The sequence below is a fragment of the Maniola hyperantus genome, chromosome 23, assembly GCF_902806685.2.
Source record: "Maniola hyperantus chromosome 23, iAphHyp1.2, whole genome shotgun sequence".
NCBI lineage: Eukaryota > Metazoa > Arthropoda > Insecta > Lepidoptera > Nymphalidae > Maniola > Maniola hyperantus.
The window spans coordinates 9,728,971-9,755,617 of NC_048558.1; the positions used below are offsets into that span (position 1 = coordinate 9,728,971).

The window sequence follows — 26,647 nt, forward strand, 5'->3', positions numbered from 1 at the left end:
ACTTAATTAAATTATGTTTTTTCTTATTGAACAAAATTTACTTTACTTCAGCAGAAGTAAAACATTAAAACTATTGAAATATTATGAAATATTAAAAAAACCATTTTCAAGATCAAGTCAAGATTTTTTTTCAGATGTTTCTTTTATTTTGCTATACAGTGGTAACTATCCATCATATTATCGGATAGTCACTTGCCACGTTCTATGACGTATTTTATGCCTTTAAATATTTTCTCTCCCAGCAAAACTCGTGTTGCGCTCACAAAAAGGTATTTAGTATATAAACATACAAAAATGACACAAATCATATTATAGTACTTATAAATAAATGGCATACTTTCTACGCCGGTTAGAATTTCACATAAGAAATAAAGCGAAAATTTATATTTAGGTATATGTTATAAGTAAGTATATAGAAATTATATTATACAATACTAATATGTCCATCGTAAGTACACAAGCACCAGTCGCAACTCGCAGTTTGACTGCCTTACCAATACGACTTCCCGCGCACAAAATGCCAAAATTGTCCAAATGTGGCAACATCTAAAATTGGAATTTTCCAAGAATAGCTATAACCTAAAATGGAACTGTCCAAGTGGGTACGGCAATGTCCAAAAATTCTCGCGAATATTTAACGAGAAAGGCCGTCGTGGCCTGTTGGTCCAATTCCTCAAAACCCCTCAGCAATGAAAACCCTAGCCATATTTTGGGGTACGATTGTTTTCATATTATGGTGGGACAGTCCAAATCGAGCGCGAACATGGTGTTTTGGTATATTTTTAAAACTGAGTAAGCATTAAGTAAATAAAAATGTAATTAAATGTAGTTAAAACACAATGTTCGCGCTCAATTCGACTTGGCCGCCATAGTATGAAATAAATTGTAGCCCAAAAGCTTTCATATGACATAGGTTTGAACATTTGAGGGATTTTGAGGAACCACGGGCCACGCATTTTGCCCATGGTCTTTTTGAAAAAATACGCATTTGTGCACGGGATTACACCATCTTTCCCACTCCATAATACAAAGTATAAAACCTGTCGGACACTGGATACCTCCATTTTATTTAATTGATATTACATGAAAATAACATATTTTGGTACAGTTACCTTAGGCGTAACTGGGCAGCAAAATAATGATTTCATAGGACTTATTTTGTACTCCGACGGGCGAAATTGGACCTATGATTTTCCGGGTTTTGGTCCCGTGCTTGGACTATTGGACCACTAGAATTGGATCTACTATTTTAATCCTAGTTACGCCCAAGGTTTTATGAATCCTAGTGTCTTTCAGCTGTCCTCTTGCCTCTTTACATACACAAAAAGCACACAGCGGTTCTAAAGATAAACCAATTCGATGGAGATCTGTCAATGTTCCAAACATCATCAATAGCTTAGTGCCGAACAACAGAAAATAACAAGTATATAATCATTTCATTATGATATAATATTAGATATACAATACAATAAACCTATAGGAAAAATTCATCACACTTCGCAATCTTTGGATACAAAATCTCAGGTGCTCTTGAAATGTCATATGAATCTACGGAGGCTGAGAGCCATAGAATATACTTTCCTCAGACTTAGGCTGGTATTTATAGAGCGTACTTTACTCAGATTGATAGTTGACAGACTTATGTGTGAGCCATAACTCTATCTAGTTTTAACTCAAAGCCCGAAGTCAAAGTACGCTATATCCTACATAGATCTCAACATCAGAGCTAAAACCAGACAGATTCATGTGAGAACATAAATCGATCTCAATTTGAATTCTCTACTGATGCCAGTAAATATTTTGTTGGTATAAGTAGCCTCATATTAAATTAACAAGAGCACTTAAGACAGTAGAAAAAGGAGCTAGATTCGAGAAAAAAAAGCTGCTAATACTAATTAACTAAATAACTAAAATTTTGAAAATATAAATAAATAAAACTTGTGTAAACTGAACGAAAGAAATAATATCTGCTGATCCTTGATATACGAAATCCGGTTCTCCTTTTTCGGTAATTTTCAACGAAAAGTAAAATGTGTTTTAATATCAGTAGGTACAAAAATCTAGCCCCGTTTTCCATCAAAACAAGCTGTACCTGACTCAAATACAAAAAATATGTGTTCGTGTTAGACACGATGAAATGATAACGCGTTTCAGTCCAAACAATAATTTATCCTCATCACATGAGCCAATCAGTCCCACCGTTCTTAACGTTACTATACCATTACCAGCTATCTCTTCCACATATTGGGTGTACAGTCTTATACATTTTATACAGAAATTCAAAGAAATAGAGCTAGGTCACCATCTTCAAATGCTAACAGACGCAATTTTGCGTCTCCTGTCGACTTCACTACTATCCTCGTTTACCGACATTATTATATTTGTGAGTGAAATTGGAGAGATCTTTTAAATTGTGCCTGTTAGCAATTGAATAGGGTAATAGTTCACTTATACAAAAATCTCTAAACTAAATTGGCAGTTTAAAAAGTAGTGCTATCCTTTTTCGCAGGCATCGTTATGAACAAGAGAGCACTATTTTTATCAGCTCTACTTCTAAAACAGTTGATTTTTGAGGATCGCGTTCACTCCCATCAATCACAATATTTGTAGAGGCTGTCTTGGGTTAATAATTAGCTGGCCCCCAGAGAAACCGCACTAATTTTAAGACTTGTCAATAATTAAGTTTAGAGATTCGCTACTCAAGATCAAAACAACCTTGTCATTATTTTCGAGACTACCCTCAATGGAAACCTTCTCGAACGTTCCTCCTCTCCATACACAACACCCAATATGCCGTCATCCTCATACCTTATACACCACAAATTATATTGCAATCTATTTTTTTTACAACTTAGCTTCCCGCAAACTTAGTTCACGGCTAATTTACACCGCGGCCATCTTGCGCTGTCACACTTCGATAAAATGGCGGATGGAATTTTCAGAACAAGTAAGGATGAGATCTATAGACCGTACTTTGACTTTGCTCAGACTTATTACGTTACAATTAAGACAAGTCAGGTTTATGTCAGACTTAACTCTGTATCGTTAAGTCAAAGTACGCTCTATAGATGTCAGCCTAAGTGTCTGATTTTTGTCATTTATCCATAGAACAGGTGTCAAAGAAGCATCGTTCGGGACGCCCTTAAGCATAAAAAGAAGTTTCTGTACACATAAGATTCTATCAATATAATTGTTAGGATTTTTTTTCCTCGGCAAAATGGCGGCTGCCCTGGCAAACAGCACAAGATGGCCGCCGCGTCAAGTGCAAACCTATCTAGACAACGCCCTGTCGCTCGGTACACTACAGAACACAGTTGTATCCTTCGTCCTCACCCTAGGGAAAACATTTACATGGTGGCAGATCACGGCCAAGCCACGTTTTATATTATCTGTGGTATCGTATGAGGTTTTATAGTTTTCGAAACAAAATTTGATGCTGAGGTCTTCAATATTATATCAAATAAATTAAATAAAAAGTGATAATCCAAAGTGTACGGCTTTAAACTAAAGAATTTAATTTCATTTTACTCTTAGTGTCATAATTGATAATTCTACAACAATCATAAATAAGTTTTTTGGAAAACACTCGTTCAATTTACAGCTCTCGAAATTTTCTAAAAAAAAATTGAAATGCAAACTTTTTGAACCGAGTATAATTTTAAATTAAGGAAACTTTAATTTTTAGGTGACGGCATTAATTCATAATGCCGTAACAACTACGACAATCGCAATACATAATGCAGCTCTAGGACGTCTGGCCGTGATCGCACCACCGCATATACCGAATACTATACATAAAATATATTATTATTAGGACATAAGTAATATTTCGAAATTGTTTTTAACTCTACAAAATCATTATCCATATTACTTTAATGTAAACTACATCGATTGGCAGTATTCGCTCTCCTCCTCATCTCTCATGATATTTTCGCTTAGCGTATCACCCGTGACGGTATTCAAAGTAGATACACACTAGCGACATTTTTGTCTTATCCCCATCATGCAGTGACCTGCAACATTTTGTCGTGTCGCTTTTTTGCGAACAAAGTTACTACGACACGACAGAGGCGTACGAACTACGAATAGAACAATCTGTCATAATATCTCTTATTCGCTACGATAATTTAAATCGTAAATAAGTAATAGTAAGTAAAGATAAATGTACCTAAGTAAGTTGTGACATCAAACATGTCATTTTTGTAATAAGATGTGTCGGATGTGTCATAGTTGACATCACATTTATGGAAGAAAAACTTCTTTAGGCGCGACTTGAGAAATATTTTCTCGAACAGAAGCCATATTTAAAATTAGCCACCAAATGGAGCAGCTGTTTAAGGGCGCCATTTTTAAAAATTGACTTCTCACGTGCCATTTTAAATTTATGTGTATAATTTCATGTCAAAAGTACAATTTTAGTACTTATTTTGAATGTGAACCGTACCTTTGACACGACAGTTGACCCATAGAGTTAAAATGGCGCGTGAAAAGTTATTTTGTACGGACTATACCATATTAGTGCCATAGTAGACGAATAGCTTTTGTGTTATATACTACGACTCATTTTCAAAACGACTAATTTCTAACATGACTTATTTATTTTTTATTTTATCGTAATAGGATCTGCCAGAACGTCAAAGAAGTTTCACTTCCACCGCGCGTAAAGGTTATACGGCACTAATGTTTTTTCAAGTATGTAATAGCGAATAATACGCTGCATACACTTGTGTTTCCAATACCTACGAATGGGATATAAATACTTTAATGTGGCTAGTGTGCCCTTACTCTTACCGAACAAGTCCGACTCGTACAATATTCCCCGACCTATACAATACATACTTAGCACTTACAACAAATTATACAGTTTTACACCGATGTTATCAATTTTATACAATTATACCAAGCCTTTATACCATTAGCTTTACCTCCTGGACGTTATACAAGGTCTCTTATTGTACAATCGGCTTCAAATAGCTGAACACTTTATTAATTTATTTATTATTCGAATGTGTTAAGAAAACTGTCAATACAATTTAGAAATCTGGATGTGTCTTATCACAAATATTCAGTTACACATTGGTTTTTTAATACAACATATTAGTCTTAACAATAAAAAAACGGAAAAGGTTTTAAGGTACTTACAAAAATTTTTGTCGCCGACTGTACAACCGTCCCGCGTGGAGTTTCACATTCTCGGCGTAGGTGGCAGCACCTGCGCCCTAAAACTATCAAAAACCCTATTCTCGTAACATTATACTAATTCGGTTGCACACTTGTACGTTGCAGAAAAAACAAAAATTATACACTGCTTATAAATATTTCAGTATTACATTCAACATATTGTATACTCGTATGTAGCGTATAATTTTTTATTAGTAAGAACCTAAATAGATAGGTCTAAAAGTAGTGTCATTATTTTTACAAAGTTCTCTACAGAACAGGAGAGCATGATTTATCAATTTAGGCTCCAATTCCTCCTACATTGTCGGTCGCACATACAAATGGTACACGCGACCGATGTCCGCGACCGACACCAGCGAACCTAAATCCATATTTGTGTAACCGAATTAGCACTTGTATGAAATGAGTATAATGTGGCAATGGAAACGGCACATTTCACACATTTTACGTACCCCGATATCGGATCGGATAATGGGAACGCTTTACGTACCTCCTCCGTTCTCTTGACGAAACTAAAGCTAGAGTGTAAGTTTTTGAGTAATGGTGCAAACACATTACCGCGTTGTAGTGTATCGTAACACATTTTATATGCAGGCGTGCCGCAACAAACCTCACCACAGTAATGTGTGCAGCTTAGAACTATTCACTAGAGTTAGGGTTTGTCAATTCTGAAAATATTACAATTTGTTAACGAAACACTCGTGTTCAAATCCCGCTAGGGGCGTTGTACACCCATAACTTACAACTTAAAAACTTATACTCAGCTCTGGTACGAGCGAACACAGTGTCAGTTGGCACTCATAGCATACGTCACGGGGAACCCTGTCCTAACTGTTGTCGTGGTCATGAAGGGGAAACGTGCACTGTAATTTTGATCTGTGTACTGTGTTGAAAGAACCATCATCGCCCCATCATATTTATTTACTCAAGTCGGGGGACAATAGACTTTCTGCGGCTAACCAAAATGTTGAAAAATTTGATGTAACTAAAATTCCAAACATCAGTCAATAAAGGTTGTAACTACTTACATAATAATTAGGTTATTAGACAGAATTTGGCTGTAGACATCATAATTTTGTCAACTTGCATTATAATTTTATAACTCAAATTCGCAATAAAGAATTTGATTTTTTTACATATCTTGTTTCAAACATGGATACTGTTTCTCTTTTTGTTTTAAGAAATCGGTTAGCGTTAGCGTCATCCTTCATCTTCGTAGATCTTCATCTTTAAAAAAAAGAGACCAAAAATGACGTCGAAAGTAGATCTTTCCTTTTGAATGTGTTAAAAGTAAACTCTGTGGAATGCGAGGCATATGTATACATACCTAGCCTTCCACAGTGTATACCTTATCACACCTCGCCCCATCTCGCTTCAACCAGCGGAAAAAACTGAAACAAACATAACTCACGACGATAACTGCACAACGCAGGATGTCACACTGAACGCGCACGTATACGTGTACGATTAATAATACTAGGAACTGTATGACGTTATTCAACAGCAATGGCGTAACAATAGGGTGGCGAGACGGGCAGAACGCCAGGGCCCCAGTCCTGTGGGGGACCACCGGCCGTGAGCACTAGAGGACTTAGCATTATTATTATGACAAGACTTAGTAAAATTTATTTATTCAACTAGCTTATGCTCACAACTTTAACCTCGTCGACTACACAAATTTCAAAGCACTATTTCACCCGCTTAGGGGTCGAATATTTAAAAATCATAATAGCTATCTAGGTACATGCCAAATTTCAGCTCGATCCGTTCAGTAGTTTGAGTTGTGCGTTGATGGATCAGTCAGTCAGTCAGTCATAGAGCCCTAAAACTAACTTCTTCTGTTCTGTTTTATAAATAAAAAGAAGTGGTGCCTTTCTTTTACATGTTACATGTAAGCATACATCATTTGACTGTTTTTACTTTAGGTTACTAGAAAAGGGCGAAAAATGCACACAATAACATTAGCCGACAATAGCATTTGTACCTAATTTATGTAGGGATTTATTAAAAAGAATCTTCAACGTTGGTTGATCTTCTTTATATATTGAGATTAGAGGCAGAGCCCCATCCGATGAATTTACCGCGGGCCTCTAACGGCATACCTAGTTACGCCCCTGTTCTACCGTTCCTTATATTATTACAATTTTAAAAGCTGCGTAACACAAAAAGACTAAATTCTAGAGCCAGCCCAGAATCAGGATTCCTGTATTTCAAAAGAATTACGATCAAAAGTGCAAGTTACCGACACGCGAATTTTTTCATAAACAAAGGTTAAAAAACTTAAAACGTTTTTTCCTGAAATTAAATCAAAAAAACAAAAAAAAAAAACAACCGCCTATTTGTGGTACGGAATGGAGAAGTTTCATGATGTTGTGAATCATTAAAATATAGATATCTAATAATAAATCTGTGAAATTTTGTTTGAGATCCATCAATAAATGGCTGAGAAATGAATAATTATTTAAGTCAAAATATTTTAACGATTGCGGTGTCTCACTCGAGTGCGACGTCATTTTACCTAACCGAGATCGTCTAGCGAAAAAATTCTAAGCACCACAAATCAGTCGATCGCTCAATAGTTTTCTAAGGTGCTTTGCAGATGGAGCAAATTCAGTAGAAGAAACTGTCAACTTTTTAAGTTTCCTTTAAAAGTTGCCAGTTGCTACAAACCAAATACTTGGGCCGGTTTACGGTTGCCGCAATTTTGTGGCAATCTGTGAGCAACTGTAATAGCTGAGTAGGTCAGTGTACGTATCTACATTGTGACGCGGGATATCGAAGCATTTTATTACGTCGCCGCCGTCGACGGCGTCAACAACGATAAATTCTTCCTCAAAGCAATCGTCGGTTTTGGATTGAATTTGATATTGCTAGTTGCGGCAATTGGAAACTAACTTAGTTATCAATTGCAACAACTGAAAATTGTTGTCGATCACCGGAACTCGCAACTCGAGTTGCTACGTGTGCGCAGTTCCATTGAGATATAATATGTAAACAGCTAGTTACCAGTTGCTGCATATCTAGTTGCTCCTTCTGCAAAGCGCCTCGATGTTCTTCACACGCATATATATTATTTAGTGCTTTAGATCCAATTAACTCAGGCTCACGCCTTGTTACTTTGAAGGTATGGTACCTTTAAAGTAATTAATTCATAAAAAAATTCAAACTTCTCCATTATGTATAGGTATATTTATGGTCAAAGGCGAGCAATGTGCACAAGGCAGGCGGTTCACCTGATGTTAAGTGATTATGCCACCACACATAACATTTGCAGAACCAGATACACTGGCAATGCGTCATTGTCGGCTTTTAAAGAATTTGTTTTCGTCCCTTGAACCAATCCAAATCGCAATTCAATATGGTTTGATTTATTTCACTAAATATTTATATAAATAATACAATAATAATTATTATTTATACGTAAGAACCGAATACAATGTCAAATAAAATAGATTTAAAGGATAAAAGAGATTATTATGGGATTATTGCTGGTTCTTTTATAAATTTTTAGGACGCACTCACCATATTTGCCCTGTGTCGGGTGTAAGTGCGGGTTACCCTTAGATTAAAGACTAAAATCGTACTTTTGACATGACATGCGTCCTCAAAATGTATTGCACTATATTCTAGATTCATTTAACACTTTGTAAAACCTCTTTGAATGAATAAAAAATCCATTCTATTACATGTATTTCAAGGGCTGAATTCCCGTGACGTATGCTGCGAGATAAGTCGTTTCGTCCTTACGGCTAACTGTAGTCGCTTCGATGTGATCCCTTCAACCGTTTAACTTTACCCTAACCGTACTCCATGGGCCCTAGCATCGAACTTTGATAGCTACAATGCAATAATCGCAATCCCTTTCGATTTTCCGGCATCTTTTTCTTCCAATGTCAATTTTTCAGTCATCAAATAATCTTTATACAAGGAACTACAGGTTTAATTTGTTGTAATCCGCCAAAACAGACAGATCTGTATGGCACAACGCAGCATGTTATACACCACCCGTCCTCCCACTACTAACACGCAACAATTGCAAAGTACGTTAGTAGGTACTTTGCAATTATGAAATTGGAGTCTACATCTCCTGAGGATACTGCAGTGTCAAAGTACACACTTTGACTCAGGAGATTTGTGGAAGATTTGTGTAAGATTGTTTTATTTGCTTTTCCTGCTTCTTAAGTAGTGGGAGAGCGAGTGCACATAGCATACTGCACGTTGTACTATACAGATTAGTTTGTGCTGGCGAATAGCAAATTAAGCTTGCAGTTCCTTCTACATCATGGAGTTCAGTTAAGTAATGCCTGTTGCTATCCAAATAATCTTTAACTATGACAGGACGTTTGATACAGCAATTGTGACAGTTGCAATGTGATAATAATAAGTTCGTTACTAGCGCCACCGTACTCGAATGCCCGTACAACAACCGGCCAATCAAATGATACTAACAATAACACGAAGTCAAATCAAAAAGCCGTTTTAAACTAGCCATACAGAAATATCCAAACATTTTAATATGCATTGAAATAATTCATTTCTTTTCAGAGGTTATCCATGAATAATATCAAGTCACATAAAATATTCTTTCAAGTTATTTCTATCCAACGGAAATATACATCAACTGCTAACTCTATCCTGCGCGAATACTCAACAGTGAACGTTCTGTATCCAGGTTTTTTTTGAGTCCAAACCACTATTGCCTTTCTATTACATTTTTTTATATTACATTCAATTTTCAGGTACTGGTATTGCTTAAATGTAATTAAATGAACTCTTTTTTGTTTAGGTCGTTTCTGTGGCGGTGAATGATGAAGCCTGATCGGTCAAATATTCTACACTTGATTTTTTTTAAAGTAAACAAGTACAGTACGCGGCCATAAGTGATGAACATCGATCTTTAGAAGGAGATAGCAGAGTTGTAGAGCACTATCTCAGTCGTTGAGACCGACAAAACGTCATATGGGTATGAGTGACAGAGACAAAGCTCTACAAACCTGAAATGTCATTCTAAAGGCCGATGTTCTTCACTTTCGGCGCGTACTGTAGCTTCTCGATGAAATGCGTAAGAGGCGCATACGACCTCGTTACCGCGAACTGACAATGAAATCATGCTACGAATGGAAACTCTAAAAGCTAGCGCGCACCACGGAAAATTTCCGTACGATTTTTTTCCGCAAAATCTGTGAACTACATAGAAGTGCGCGCACTGCGGAATTAATTCCGCACCGGATTTTGATAGATTAAAATTCAAATTTGCGGATTTTAAAACGCACCACAACTCACGGTACCGTGGTGCGCGCTAGCCCTAACTCCAAAAGGTCTAAAGCGCTGAGCGAATCGCTTCGCTTAGTACGCGTTTCTCCGAAAAGGTTTCTGTAATTTATCTTTTGGAAAATGACATAAAAATCAGTTTAGAAATACACAGAATACGTTAAATTAAACTGTGCTATGATTTAGAACAGATCTTTAAGGCCAAAATATTTCGAAAATTATAGCCATATTATATCCGGTCAGGCGTGTAATTCAATGCTATGCCATATACTGAGGAACTATCTATGAATCAATTGTCAGAATCTACTACGCATTGCCACTGGGTTTTTAAATCATATTTTACTTATAAACGGGGACCAAATAAGAATATAAATAAGAAACCATATATAGCTTTATAAACGTGATGACGTTACGTGACGTTATCATGGTGCAGATGCGTGTCAAAATTTAATAATCTCTGGACTTCAATTTTGGGAAGATTTTTCAGTGGTTGAGAAATCGAGAAACTGAGAATTCGCCAGGTTTCATTTTACGATAAATGATTTTTGACATATTTCAAGAAGTAAATTATGTAATTTATGGTGTTAACATTCTCTCTTCTAAAACTCCAAATATAGAAGGAGATTTTTTTGAAGATTTTAAAAGTTTTTAAAGCCTTTTAAAGCTGCTAATGGAAATGTGCAACTTTATACGGGGAAACATACGAAACACAAAAGTCTCAAGAAATAGGAATGAAAATACGCATGCTTTTTTTCGGATTTAAGTAACTATTTATTTTAATTTGGATACCTAGTCGATAACTATTTTTTTTAAGACATTTAAGCTAATCGTCACGTTATTGGATTAAGCAAGCTTGTTGGAGAGTTTTGTGTTCTAGAGGTATAAATGTTCCGCACTTTCGGATGACCATTGTGTTTTCGTGATTCTTCTAAGAGGCTCAATATAGGGCGAAGAGGCCAGTGGCAGTGCGTAGAGACACAATGCGGGGCGGAGGGCGGAGGGTGGAGGCTGCGACGCCAGAGCGAGCTCCTCGCGACATCAAACATAACGCACAGATAAATTATCTTTTAGCAAAACATCAATCAATATCAGAAATATAATTAAAACTAACGTACTATTATAACTCTCTGAATTATTTATTTATTCTTATTTTTTTTATTTTTACGTTTCCAGTATTCGATCAGTATTCTATTAAGTGCCTATGAGGGAGCGGGAGCGGCGCGGCGCTCGTCCACGTCACAATCGTCTATTTCAAACACCTTGTTTTGAGGACACCAAACTTTGCTAGCAATCCTTTGGTGGTAGATCCATTAGATTGGCTGTCACTGTATTGGTACGGCTCCACTAGCAGGATTCGGCAAATGATTCGACATATCGCGAATGATGTGGCCGGCGTCGACCGGATCGTGCCGCACATTCGCGCTAACCCGAATCTCAGCGCGAATATAGGGTTTTTAAAAAACCCGCGGGAATTCTTTGTTTTTCGGGGAAATATAATATACACCACGGGGAGTCTGTCGTCTGAATCGCGTCTGCCGGCCGCCTGATTTGGCAAATCTCAAACTTATGTAAAAATTCGCCAATCACAAAACATTCGCCGTATCCCGAATAGTGTGGCCCGCCAGTTGATTTGCCGAATGCGAATTGGCCAAACTCGAATCATTTGCCAAATCCCAATATTGAAGCTGTACCATATTAGTAACAGCAATTTAGCCGAGCCTGACTTCAGACAGTTAGATGGACTTAAATTTAGTCGTAGCAAGACTACCACAAATTAAGTCAATGTTAAGAATCATGGCTCTAGAAGCTATTCTTGCAAATCAGACATCTGCTTTCCGGAAATCTTAAGAGAGAATTACTTTTACTTTACTTTACCTTAAACCTTAAAATCTATACAAACTACTAATTTAACTTTTTTTCAAATGACACCTATTATCTTGTAGACTTAATCGGATACGACTTGCAAGAATAACTTCCTTCTAATTTAATTAACCACCAGTTAATTGCTACGCATATCTCAAGTTTTAAGTGAAAGTTTTTTGATGTTTTCTTCGGTTTCTTGGTAGAATTTGGTATAGAAACTGCGGTGGTTAAACACATACATACTTAATTTTATAAGAGAGTTAAATAGTCTTTCTTATAATAAATGTTTTCATTGAATTTAAGGTGTGCTCTGAGGGTTTTGAAAATTTGAGGGTAGTTTTGATTTTTTTTATGTGACGTCGACGAAGCGAATGAGTAATGAATATTTATAATAATTGACTATCACTTTAGCCTACACACTCGCGACCAGACTCTCAAAGTAACGTTTTAAATGTAACGGAAACATACTTAACACACGCAACGCAAACAACGAAACGCAACGCGTATTCAGGAAAATTTAATAAGCTTAACAGACGATGGGATATTCTATATTTATGGGGCAGATTTGGTCAACGCGAACCCTATTCTATAGGATTGTCCTAAACTAAAGATGACTAACAAAATGGCGGACAGCATTCGGCACGCCGCCGGATCATATTCGTTCGTCTGTTAAAGTTTATTTTGTAATATGGACCTTAAGGCGAGTCACCGAGGCGGGCAGCGCTTGAAGTAAACCGCTTGGCAACGTTCAAATTCTGTGTTTCAAACGTTAAATTTGAATTTAATAAATTATAGAAGTCCTGTTGAAAACCAAAATTTAGCAGGTTCTCTGTAGTACTTAAAGACAAATATTTCCATATAAAAATTATTTGCCAAGTCAGAAATTTAAGTATTAAATAATTAGTTTTAGACTTTTTTTCGGCTTATTTCAAGATTTTATTTGATAGAGTGAAGTACTTCCTATTGTGTACCAAAGTAGCACATTCTTTAGACAATGTCTTTAGGTATATTGTATATTTTTAGCAAGGCCATTATTTAATAGTAAATACCTAAAACATTTGATCTAGCAAACCAGTTTTTCCGCTTAGCCTCGGAGACTCGCCTTAATGTCTAACGAATAGGGTTATGTGCCGAATCTTCAACGAGTGTTTGTTATGACTGTTAACGATAGGTTTGTCTACTAATAAAATCACATGTAGTGCGTACATTTTGAGAACTCACTTGCCATATTTGCTCTATGTGTCAACTGTCATATACAAAGTACAATTTTAATCCTTAATTTAAGTACTTTTCACATGACAGTTGACACATAGAGCTAATTTGGCGAATGATTTATGCATTAAACGTGATTTTGGATATATAAATTGATCTGATTAGATTCAAAACGTATTTCGTCAGGCGCGTCGCGTGTATAGGTATGCCGCCGCCTTAACCTATATTTTAACCACAAACATACAACTCAAAGCAACGCATAATACTCAGAATTAATATATTAAACTATATAAAATTAGATTTAACGCTATATACCTACTTATTAAATAAATGCGAAATGTTAATGTCTTTAGCGCTGGTTTGTTCGCAAAATCGTCAATGGCAGTGTTCAAGCCGTAGTGTGCCAAGCTTAAATGCGCCTTGAGTAATGATAACTTTAAGTCTGAGATTTGTACAGCATACTTTATTTTGCGCAGATATTACTTAGAGTTATAACGAGACAGATTTATCTCTTTAAAATCTGTTTCAACTCTTAGTAAAGTCTGAGCATTTTAACTGTCAAGTCTGAGCACAGTCTCAGTTTAATTGTGGAAGTTCTTTTTTCTTGTCTTATTTGATGGCTAGTCGTAATGCCAAATCAGTACATAAGTTGTACAGATTTGCTATGGCTTTTAAATCGTATCTCTTGCAATTTGTAACTTTAAACTTTTCTTGTACGACATCAGAAAACGCGCTTTACCACGACTTCAGTGTCATACCAGTGGTAAATTATTCGACGATCCAAAAGCACTTGTAAAAGGTTACTTGAATAAAAATATATTCTATTCTATTCATATAAAATCAGGGCCTAATTGGACCTAATAGTAGGTGATAAAATAGCTTTTGAATATTGATCTATTCAAGACTTGTACAAATGTCATATTGGGATAGTCTGATTTTTTGTAGTCTGAGAAATCTTACCGTGAAATGGATGAAATATGACCTTTCAATTTGAAGTAAGAATATTTAAAATAATCAGACTTGGCAAAATTCAGAAGCGCATTTAAGTTTGGCAGAACCTGTAACTAGAAAACACAACGCACAAAGTGTGGTAGACGCACGAAGTGAGTCGACCGTGAGATAACATGTACCTTGAGAGCCGCCAACATATCATTCGTTCTAGACTCATTTCAGCGAGGTGTTGGCATCCAAACACATACAGCAACAACATACGAAAAAAAAAGTTTGTCTCGTAGAAGTTGGGAATTGAAATGATTTTTGGTTGATTGCTATACAGCAAATCTTCACTTCAAGTGTAAAAGTCCTCATCATCTAGAGCTTTAGAATGTGATGACTTCTGATTTCTGTCAAGACATTTATACACTTAGGTCATACTCAGGTGTGACTTTTCGTTCAAGCTTCAATATTTAATCTCATATCCTATATGCAACGGTACTAAAGAAGTTTTGACTCCAAATAAGGCATATGACTTAATCTATGTTTATCTGCCAGCACCTCGCATACATTTTGAGAAAGGACTCGCCATTCTCTCTCTGAAGGACTCTGTGTCTATGTGTCAACTATTGAAAGTACGGTTTACCCTTCAAGTAGTTACGTATGAGTACGTAACCGCTTTAAGGGTAAACAGAACAAAAATGGCGAGTATTCCTTAAAATATATGCATTATACAAACACTCAAAACAATAATAAAGCGATGAACAGAGCCGGGAGGCGGAGGCTGCGCGGGGTGCGGGGGCGGGGCCGCGGGGCGAGGTATCACAGGAGGCAGCTTCGAGCACTCGGCGCCGCCGGCGGGCCTGCACCACGCTCTATACCGAACACACCAACCCTCGACCTCGCGCCGGAAGGAAGGAAGACCCACGGGACATCAGGCAGCTCACATGGAGCCGCTAGTTACAAGCGGCGCAAGACCGTGGCGTATGGATACTAAAGGAGACCTATGTCTAGCTGTGGCCACCTATCGGTTGATAAAGATGATGAATTCCAGCCCGATATTTTTTTCGCGCTTGACGACAATCATGCTTAATAAAAAGCAATTATGAGTCTGGGTTGGAGCGCTTTTGCCTAGAAGATGTTTATTCACTCTTGCCTAGAAGGTAATGTTTCATGCTTTTCAGGAAAAACCAGGAAGTACTCACAAGTACTACTCGTGAAGTACATACTCGTATGGAATTTGACACTAGTTGATTATATGAAAATGGGCGATCTACTGATAAAGGTTATTAGTCCTTGCAATCAAGGTCCTTACTATAATAGTTGTAACTTGTAAGTAACTTAACCCCTACATTAACGATTTAGGCACTAAGACAAAGCTAGTTCTAAGCTATCACGGGATATTGGGCCTTCGAGTCGCATCAGCCTCGAAGCAACGACGAAGGGGACGGAAGGGGCCCGCCGGCCGACAGAACACAAATTCCGAAAATCAAAATCCCGTAGCGTTACACCCACCACACACTCCTGCCTATTGCCGACGATACGATACGATATATGTAACCACGAAATCAAACGTCTCCACGATACTATACTCTTCAATTAAACCACATCGTAGCAGCGACGAATATATTTCTTTTTATTTATTCATTTATTTAATCTCATCTAAATATAAACTCTGTAAACCTTAAACGTCTATGGAACTAAAATTATTTATATTTTGTACCATAAATTGTTGTTTAAAATTAAGCCACTAGTCGCGGGGAGGCATCCTAAAGCCCCCGGGGGCTAGTAGGGGCCTGGGAGCACGGGGGCCTCCCCGCGAGCCCTCAACAGACAAGCGGTACGAACACCGGACGAGGTTCGCAGCGCGGCCGGCGCCCGCCGCCGAGCGAGGCAAGACGAGCGTTCGCGCGTACACACGAGCGATCGCGAACAGACACGAGCCACGCTCGGCTCGACTTCCTCGACCGATGCGCGCGGTTCCGCCGACTCCCGCTCAAAAAGAAAACTATCCTAAACTTACGATAGAACGAGAACGCCGCTCCGGCTCCGAAATATATTTACTATTTATTTATTCGTACAGTGTAGTGATTTATATAGGTATTTTTACTTTTTTTTCTATATTTTAAACGTTATCGGACGTCACCAACTTATCCCACTCTATAAAGGGGTTCGAGGGAGAATGTACTGTAAATTAACCTATCCGAAGGACCGTTTTAGACTGCATAGTATTTGTCCGGTCTTATTCTACGAGTGTATTTTTGAGACGTTATTGTAACATTTCAAGTGCTCAAACAAACATTTCACTGGAGCAGACGTAAATCTGTCATTTTATACTCATGATTTGACATATCCATACTTTGACAGATAAGTTCAACTTTAATTTCATGTTTGTCGACTTGAAATCTTACAACAATTTAGTGTGTTTTTATCGCAGATGCAATCTAAGAAGTCGAACTATGCCTATGGGTCATTAGGGCGACGATACACTAAGTTACATTTAAAATCCTAACACGAAGTGTTCCACAGATCACGAACATCAGTATTACGGACATAACGTCAAGTGTGGAAGCACCTCGCGCGCAGTACTAATGCTTTACAATTACACATTACGATGCTGTCGAGAACAAATAGTATTGAGGATTAATTTAACATCTGTAAAACAATGTCTTTAATACCTACAACGAAAACATGAAAATAAGAATTATCTCTATACTTTTACAGACCAAAAAATCTAGGCAACGAATTATATTATAATAGCTGCTAAAACAGGACAGAGTTTATCTAAAGTAAAAACAACGATTTATATAAAACATAATTCATAAATCTTGAGAACGCTCTCGCCATATTTGCTCTGTGTGTCAACTGTCATGTCAAAAGTACGGCTTACCCTTAAAATAAAGACTAAAATAGTACTTTTGACATGACAGTTGACACATAGAGCAAATATGGCGAGTGCGTTCTCAAAATGTATGCATTATATAATGTAGTATGTAAGTATATATGACAGTGTGTACTTCGTAACCGCAACACGGTTGTTAGCGTTTCGGTGATTGAGTACAGATTACAAAGTAAATATACAGTTTGTATTTAGTTTCAGAACGCATACTATCACAAACTAGTTCTATAAAAATAAACTCTCCATATTTTTAGGCTGACATCTATATAGAATTCATTTAAAGTTAAAAGGAGACAGTTTGATGTCTCTGTCTCGCTTTAAATCTAAGTAAAGTCTGAGTAAAGTTAAAGTATACTCTCTAAAGCGAACTTTGACTTTGCTCAGACTTAAGTTCAGTTAAAACGAGACAGATTTATGCCAGTGATATACCACTGTCTCATTTTACCAACGTCTAAGTCTGAGCAAAATCAAAGTGCGCTCTATAGGTCTCAGCCTTAGATTTTTATTGTAACTAGTTTACGGTATTTTGCATTCTGTATCTTTAACTGAATACAAAGAATGAGCTGCATAGAACAATAAAAAAAAGTTTTTACAGACACTGTCCGTTACAAAAATTCAAATATAATATCTTAAAATCATACTTATGTTTACAGTTTTTATCGAGAACAGTGTCGCATTTTCCGGAACATAATACGAATGACGATATTTACATTGTACAGTGGATTTAAAACTATATCGATGTCGTGATAAGGTTCAATTTTAGTTGGCAGCCGGGACCGGCGAAGCGATGCGAACCGATACGAAACGAAGCGAAGCACGGGAAAGCGTAAATTAATTAACTTAATAACAATCACTCACTGCTTCGGAACGTGGATTTAAAATCGCGGGCATACATAAGTAAGTGCTAAATAACGTAAACATCAGAAGTGGGATTCATTTATCAATTCATTTTAAAAAGTATAAATCAAATTTTGTTAGAAACAAAGAATATATATTTTTGTAAAATTTCATCCTAAAAATGTTCAATTCATCATAAAAATGGGATTTACCATAATATATATAAAGAAAATAATACATTCATTGAAATACCTAGAGAATCTTGTTATTAAGTTATCAAAACAAACTTTTATATATTTTGTATACCTTTGTGTGTTCTGTGTATAGGTAATATTAAAATGTATAACTTCTTTTTATTTCATAACAATATTTACTTATTGTATATTTTTAGATAATCAAAAATTGCCACTTTTTCGAAAGTACCCTCAAATTCGCCTCCAAATCCACAATCTGAAGCAGGGAGCGGAGTCCTTAACATGTATTAGTAACGCAATAAAATATAAAACGAGTTTATCACTAACTGACTCACTGACTGAGTAGATAACTACGTACCTACTAAAATGTAAAACTCTTAACAGCCTAAATTTTTTTGCTGTATTTTTGTATATTTTTTTATTTATTTAACTTTTTAAGAGTAAAAAATGTTACGTCGCCAAACCACGAAACTGTGAGAGCAAACGCGCATGATCCGGTTTACTAATTTTTTTTTAATTTAAATTTTCTATACATATTTATCATTATTTCGTTCATTTCTGTATCGATTTTTTTGAATTATGTCATTAAATTCATTTAGATCAGAACTACGTCAAATATTTTGAAAACCGATATCTCGTTTTTCGAATCGATTTAAAAAAATAGGTCACGCACGTTCATTCTAACAAGTAAAGGTTGCGGCGACGCGTCGTAACCATCAGACGGACAATCACAAAATGAGGAAACAATATATAGATGTATATAAATACATTAGTAAGAAGTAGGCACGCCCGACTCTGTCACACACACTAGCCTACGCGCACGCACACATGCACACAATATATACACAAGCACACACGCTCGACGCTACGCACTGGTTGGTGAAACCAAATGTACTTTAAAAAAACTCGTCTAAATAATACTCCCATGTATTGAGTTTAGAGCTTGACAAAGCAATTTTTGCAAAAGATAATTTTAATTTTCACGTTCACACATACATGAAAAAAAAACAAAAAAATCGACATCCCATTTTTCATCAGTTGATTAGTCTAATAGATATTTACACAGAGGTCATTGATTATTCGACGACATTTGGTAACCGTCCGAAAGCGAATTTTCGAAATTAAATACGTTTCTAGGTACTCAAATTGTTTTTTGAGGGTATTGTACTAAACTTTTCTTTTTTGTATAATTTTGTGTTAACTAATTAATGTTATTGGTTCAGGTTCCACCAACAAGTGGTGTCGCCACACCCAGGGTGCTCACGAACCAACTTAACCTATCCAGAGGACGCAGCCACGGCCACACTAGGCGGACAACCCACCCACACGTCGACATTGTCGACACCCACACTAACATCGATAAATCATTGTCCTACTCCAAGGCAAGGAAACGCACTGTGGAATATTTCTGCCAAACCCCATGATGTTATTGAAGTTAAAATTTCGCACGTTTTTGGGGTAAAAACTTCAAGGTTGCGTCAGCAACATGCTAATTTTATTAGCTTTTGCAAGGGGAATGCCGAGATTTGGCCCAAAAGTGCCCAATATGATACATGTATTTAAAACCATTTATCAAGTGGAAAACCTTACTATACGATGCGTTAACACAATTTGAAAATCGATCCTATGGAAAATTATTTGTAACATTGAAACCCTCTCTTTTTGAAATCCATATTTTTACCAATTAATTGCTGTATACTGTTGATTCCATATAGTTTCATGTGTGGGCACCTAAGGGACAAATTTACTATGGCCACCTGGCATTCCCTTTTGTTTCTTAACGCAACCTATCAAGGTTTAATTTTGAATGAAAGTGTCAAGTTTTTTGTGATTAATCCTGAAGGCTGAGGCTGAGGGTGAGGCTGAATGTTCGTGAGTAGCTTCGTTTGGACGAGACGCCCAAGTGTTTCCTCTGTGAAAATTCTCGATATTCGAATTCGATTCGGTGGGGAGTCAAAATTGACTGAATAACAGTAAGTTTATTTGAATATTGAGATAACTGTCCTACAAAATGGATGGTTTGATTGGAGCGTCCTCCACTCCGAATATGTCCAAATAACGAGGCCATAATAATTAATAATAACCAGCTGCATTTTTGTAGGCAGCTTAGTAAATATTTGTATAATGAAATGGCCACATAGTCCTACAAATGAAGTGGTACGTATTTCCAGTCCTACGCTTACAAGTTGTCTATTTCACGGCACAGAGGATTCAACCTGAACAGTACGCATATACAAGATTTGCATGAAAACAAAATCGTAAAATGTTGGCAGGGGACAAAATGCTTTGTTGCGATTGGTGGACACAAAAGTCACGTAATCAAGACAATGTGCGGAATGAAGGTACCGAACGGGCGTGGGCCGACTTTTATGCTAAGCAACTGCCTAAACTCGGTGATGGCGAGTGTCCGGCCATTAGGCGTCTATAGGTGGTGGTCTGTGATTTCACGGTAACACTTTTTCATTCAACGGGCTGACTGTTATTAATCACTAAAAAAGGCGGCGGCAGCTGGACCAGAATGTTTGTTTGTTTTCACTTCTGTCGATAGTCCCCACTCCCCACTCTCCACTCCCCACGGACTGCCAATGTTTTTTGATGTTAGACTTTTCTGTCAATTACAATGTAAAGTCCAAGTTTGAGGGTTTAGCCTAAGGTGTAAGGTACGTAGATTATGGAGATTTACTGGATTTATATGTATGCCAATTGAGTATATTTGCGCAAAATCTGCTTTTTTGGATTCCTCTAAATTACCATTGCCAACGAAAAATGACCGCGCAGAAATATTTCACGGTGCTTATCCTAAGCCAAGATATTAGTTGCTATTCTTTTCAAACAACCTTAAAATTATAGTTAGCTTAAAATTATTTATACACAGTATTTTTTGTGTCCACCCATTTTTTTTTGAATTTATCAAACTTTGCCAGTCTTTTGAATTTAGAAATCACCAATAATAATTGCCAATGTGGAAAATTTTCTTCCAAATTTTATAGACACTTGGTCTTTTTTTATAAATACAAATAAGAATATAAACGCTTATGTTTGATACACAGCGTTAAAATTACGCAAAGGTTTGTTTTGTATTCAATTTAAAACCGCCAAAAGATTTTAAGCTCTAATAAAGTACAGCTGTTGGTACAACAGTAACCTAAGATATTATGCTTAAACTACACTTTGAAGTATTGAAAATTATTAGAACATAAATTTTTATAGACACTTTTTAATTTTTTTTAAATACAAAATTACCGTTATTAAAAAGCTCACCCTTTCCCGTGTTTTTATTATGCCAATATATCGCAAATTTATATTTTTACAAAATTTTGCTATTATTTAATTAATTTAAAATTAACGAACTCTTCGAGTTTTGGTTTTAAATTATTACGTAACTGTGTCTCAATTTCGAATAACTTTCAGTTTAAATTTTAACCTACTCCCAGAAATTTCCAAATATTTTAATTTCCAAAAATTTTTTAGACATTCGTATTTTTAAAGTACAAAATGAAACTCTTGGAGTTTTTTGCCAATTGTTTGCGCTTAAAGCGCTCTGGATTTGATCCGGGATGACGTCAGACGTCAAAACTTAAATTAAGTTAGGGTATAAAGGTATATGTAAGGGTATAAAGTTATATATAAGGGTTTATAAAGCTACAATGCGGCCGCGGCGCGTCCTGCCGCCTACGACAATATCACAGCAGTACGCTCCCTCCCTGACGACTGAGTGTCGCCGCCTTGCCGACACCCTCTCCTGTACTTTCTTCTTCACTCCCACCACTCCCCAACAATCCCTCCACTTTCCCTAGAATCCCATCACCTCCCTCAACATCCTTCTACTTCCCATAACTCATTTCTACTTTCCGATTACTCCCAATGTCTCCCCTTCACTTTCCATTCACTCCTCTTTCCTCCCCAATTCACTCCCGAAGTGTGCCGACAAACAGCAGATGTATTACGCGCCTGCAAACACCCGGTGCCAATCTCCCCCGGACTCGCTGAGACTAGAATCATTTCAGATACCCAAACGTGGTGGATTCCGGCTCTATAACCTATTAGGTAGCATAAAAATGACACTTCAGTATAAATTTTACGACTCAGTTGAAGATTATCTACAACAATTCAGTTCAACTAAACTGACCAGAGAAAAAGTATCAGCCAATTGCCATCTTATATTTCCAACGAAAAAGGACTACATACACGCTTTTTAGACATGTTAATTTAGTTTTGTGGACCATCGATTCTGTCCCTTACTATCTCAAATTTAAGTCAGCTTATTTTATTAAGCGCTAGTCAACAAAACAAGTTTAAAAAAAACATTTAAAAGAAAGTTTTAAAAAGTATATCGGTTATTATATGAATGTTCAAAAGACAAGGAAATGATTCTACCCTCGGAAGTCCCCCTCCCGTGCCTGTTAAAAACATTTCGATCGATGTAAACAGACAAGAAACGCCATAATTAAATAATTCATGATAATAAAAAAAACACATACACCTACTAACTAGATAAGTGGCATTACATTATTTATCTCCCGTAACTTTATCATTTATTATGTTTTATTTTACAGAACTACCGCCGAAGACGCCTCTATTATTAACCTTATAGTTTTAATTTCGCACAAAACCGAACCTTTTCACTGCTTACAATTCGTTCCCCGGTACAAATGACTTGAAACTTAACGAAACTAAAATGAAATATACATATATGACTTATACCGAAATTGCTTCGGTAGATAAATTTTACATATACAGACAGACACGGCCTAAAACGTCTTTTATACATCGGATGCGTACGAACTATTGTTACTGCAACTCTATATTTTACAAATGCTATATATTTTCAATAACCTAATTAACAATAATTGGTATTAGATCAAAAAATTGAGACATTTTAAATTGATTGGTAGCAAAAATTGCTCTTTGTTACCATAACATATTATGGCTAAAATAATATTTTTTTACACATAAAACCAGAAACCATAATACCAGAATGACGTCATTTTGAACAGACTTTTGTTGATGCAATACAGAATGAGGTGTACTGAAATGAAGATGGATTGCGTTAGTTTTTTTAGATTGTATTTCTTCGGCTTATCTGCTCCAGAAAAATTGTAACTGGTTCAACGTACAGTAATGTATTGGCAATTTTACAAAAAATATGCTTTTAGCACATCAACTACTGAAATGGACGTATACAAGTACGATGAAAGAGGTGTACCATACAAGGTCAGTGCTACCCACTAGCCATGCACGTCACGAGCTTGAGGTGTTGATCGCTTTGCATGTGAACGCGACGATGTGCTAAAAGCCCGGTCCAATAAGGCTCGGTATTAATCTAAGCGGAGCAGAGAGATGTGTTCAGTCGACCAATCAGATTTTTAAAAGATGACGTGATACCTTTTTCACGTCATGTATTAAGAATCTAATTGGTCGATTGAACACAATCTCTTCTCCGGTCCGCTTAAAAAACCAGCTCTTCTCTAAAGAAGAAAACGCTGAAATCTACAAATGTCCCATTTCGAGACTAAATAAAAAATAACCGAATAATAAAAAAAAAAAATCGAATCAATACCATGAATCTATATACGCTCCAAATACCTACTGGAAGCAAATATCTACTTATCGATATCCCACTTCTGGCTTCTGAGCGAGAGCGAGAGATCAGACAGCATTGGTGTCCGACCTCTCGCTCCATTTTGTTAGTCGAAGTGGGATAGCGATGAGAAGGTATATGCTTCAAGTAGGTATCAGGAGCGCACGATCCACCTTTGCTATACATTCATGGCTGATACCAAATTTATAAGTACCCGCAATAACGAGTCGCGAGTAACAGAACTCCAACGCATCCGATCTACAAGAAGACGTCGGCCGGCGCCCGAAACGATCGACGAATTCCCCGCCCGATGTGTGCACGTATTTACACGGAGGAGTATTTGTTTGTGAAGGGGTGTAAGCGTCTGGTCGCGCGACGGTTGTGCGACAGTCGGGCGACGGTCGCGCGACGGTCGGGCGACGGGCTATGTGGCGGCGCTCAGTGCGGCACGCTGTCGCATCAAATCCGCGCGCCCGCCGCAAATGGCTCCTGCAAATTTATTTTGCACCGTCAGCATAAATTACAAGACTGCCAAAAAAAAAGTGTAAATTTTTCAGGGTATTTTACCAAAAGCGTTAGGTACTCGTCAAAATAGGCTACTTGACAATTTTTTTAAGTTGGTCTTAAATGGTTAATATTTGTCCTATTATATCAAAAAAATTAACACTATATTTTTTTGCGCCCTAAATACCGTAAAACTTTAATTTAAAAAAATATTTTTCTTAGACAGGTGAAAACACTGTCGGCCATGTTTGGCCGATAGATTATCTGTGCTCTGACGTCATGCATTTGTAAACAACAGCATAACCACAGAGTACATTATATATACTGAGCATAACCTACCAAAGTTTAATAAACATGACTTCTATACTAGTTTACATGAAAAATATAGTAATTATCGTTATTGTATCATCCGAGAATGTAAAAAACGCATCGATAAAGACCACAGGAAAGTTGTGGATTAGAGTGCCCAGTGAAATAAATATACGTAACACGCAAAGACTTGCTTAAAGGGATCCTATATGACTAACGACTTCAACCCAAATTTATTTTTGCAAAGATCACTTTGTTGTAAGTCTTACTTAATAACTTATTCAATTTATAAAGAGAAAACGATATTTTTTTACGTTTACTATGAGTTTTTAGAAATATATAAAAACTAGCTTATGCTCGTGACTTCGCCCGCGTGGACTTCATAAATTTCAAACCTCCATTTAACCCACTCAGAGGTGGAATTTCAAAAAATCCTTTCCTAGTGGATACCTTCTCTTTACCTACAAAGAACACACTCACCAAATTTCATGTATCTAGGACCAGCTGTTTAGATGTTTAGGCTGTGCGTTGATATATAAGTTAGTCAGGACTCTAAATTTTATATATATGGATACTACGTTAGTCCCCGCGTGACATAGGAATGACATTTCTTTGTTTACATATTTAATGACGTCACATCATGGCTGACAGCGTTTTCTGCGTTTCAAATAAAAATAAAAATTGTATTTTTTTAAATTGGATTTATATATCCATCCTGCGTTTTTAATAATTGTTATTGATATATTTCGTTGTTTTAAGCAAAATACTATATAAATAATCATTTATTGGACGAAATTAGATATGAGTCAAGTAGCCTATTAGACTGTACGTTGATAAATCAGTTTACCAATTACTGTCAGGACAAATCTTTGTATATGGATGGATGCGTGTGTTTGTGCGTGTGCGTTTGTGTATGTGTATGTGTGTGTGTATTAAGAAATAGCATGAAGTACTCACAACGTCCCTGGTGGGCTGCGCACTGCCGGCCCGCGGGCCGCCCGAACCGCTTCCGCCCTGCAATCACATTGTATATATACATTACGCATATTTATCACATCCTTCCTTTTGCTCTACCGGACTACCTTATTCGGATGAATGTCATGAGGTCCGAGTCGGGCCAATAATATAAAAATACTAATCCTACCATGTATTGTAGATACCAAAAATATCCTTGGTCGGGAGGACATTGTAAGTTTTGTGGGGAAGGAGTTTGGTCTCGAAGATTTTTTGAAAACTATAGAGGTATGCGCCTTGACTGCAATCACACCAATTAACAGTTGATGATGCTGCCTAAGGTGGAGCGTGCCTGCCTGGAAGGTAGCTATTTACTCTTCCTTCGAAGGTCCTTCCACGAATGTACAATATGTCTAGACCGTGACGCGGTTTACGTTACGCACACAAATGCCATATGGCGGTTCTATTCAACAACAATACTAATAAGCTAATAAGTTTCTAGGCTCGTTACAGACATAAAAGAATAGATTCCAGCAGCAGACGCGGATGATATGGGGTCCTCACCTGATGGTGCTCAGCGGAGTCGGAGTGCGCGCGACTCATCTTGTCGCAGTAGTCGGCTAGGATGTCGCGGAAACGCGTCCAACACTTCTCGGGGACTGTGATCGCTGTGCGAAAGTTGCTCTTTACCTGCGAACCAACACAATACAGTGTGGAGAATACAATACACACGCACACTCTTTAACTGGCTGACTTCCACGCGCCACGGCTTCAAACCGTCGTCATCCAGCGGCTCCCTGCGACTCGTCTAATGTCGTCTGCCCACCTAGGGGGGTCTTCCAGCGCTGCGCTTTCCGGTGCGAGGTCACGATTCTAGCATCTTGGATACTCGGGACCCCAACGACTATC

General features: G+C 37.1%; 1 protein-coding gene across 4 annotated transcripts in view; it reads right to left on the minus strand.

The window, feature by feature from the left end:
• Positions 1 to 240: 240 nt before the first annotated feature.
• Positions 241 to 26,647, minus strand: part of Pur-alpha (Purine-rich binding protein-alpha) — a 46,750-nt gene continuing 20,343 nt past the window's right edge. For all 4 annotated transcript variants that reach the window (XM_034981112.2, XM_034981113.2, XM_034981114.2 and 1 more), the window contains exons 7-9: positions 26,303 to 26,428; positions 25,742 to 25,798; positions 241 to 24,460 (exon numbers count right to left, since the gene is read on the minus strand). In XM_034981112.2, the coding sequence (XP_034837003.1) occupies positions 24,431 to 24,460; positions 25,742 to 25,798; positions 26,303 to 26,428 (213 nt within the window). In that variant the 3' untranslated portion in view covers positions 241 to 24,430. The remainder of the gene's footprint in view (positions 24,461 to 25,741; positions 25,799 to 26,302; positions 26,429 to 26,647) is intronic.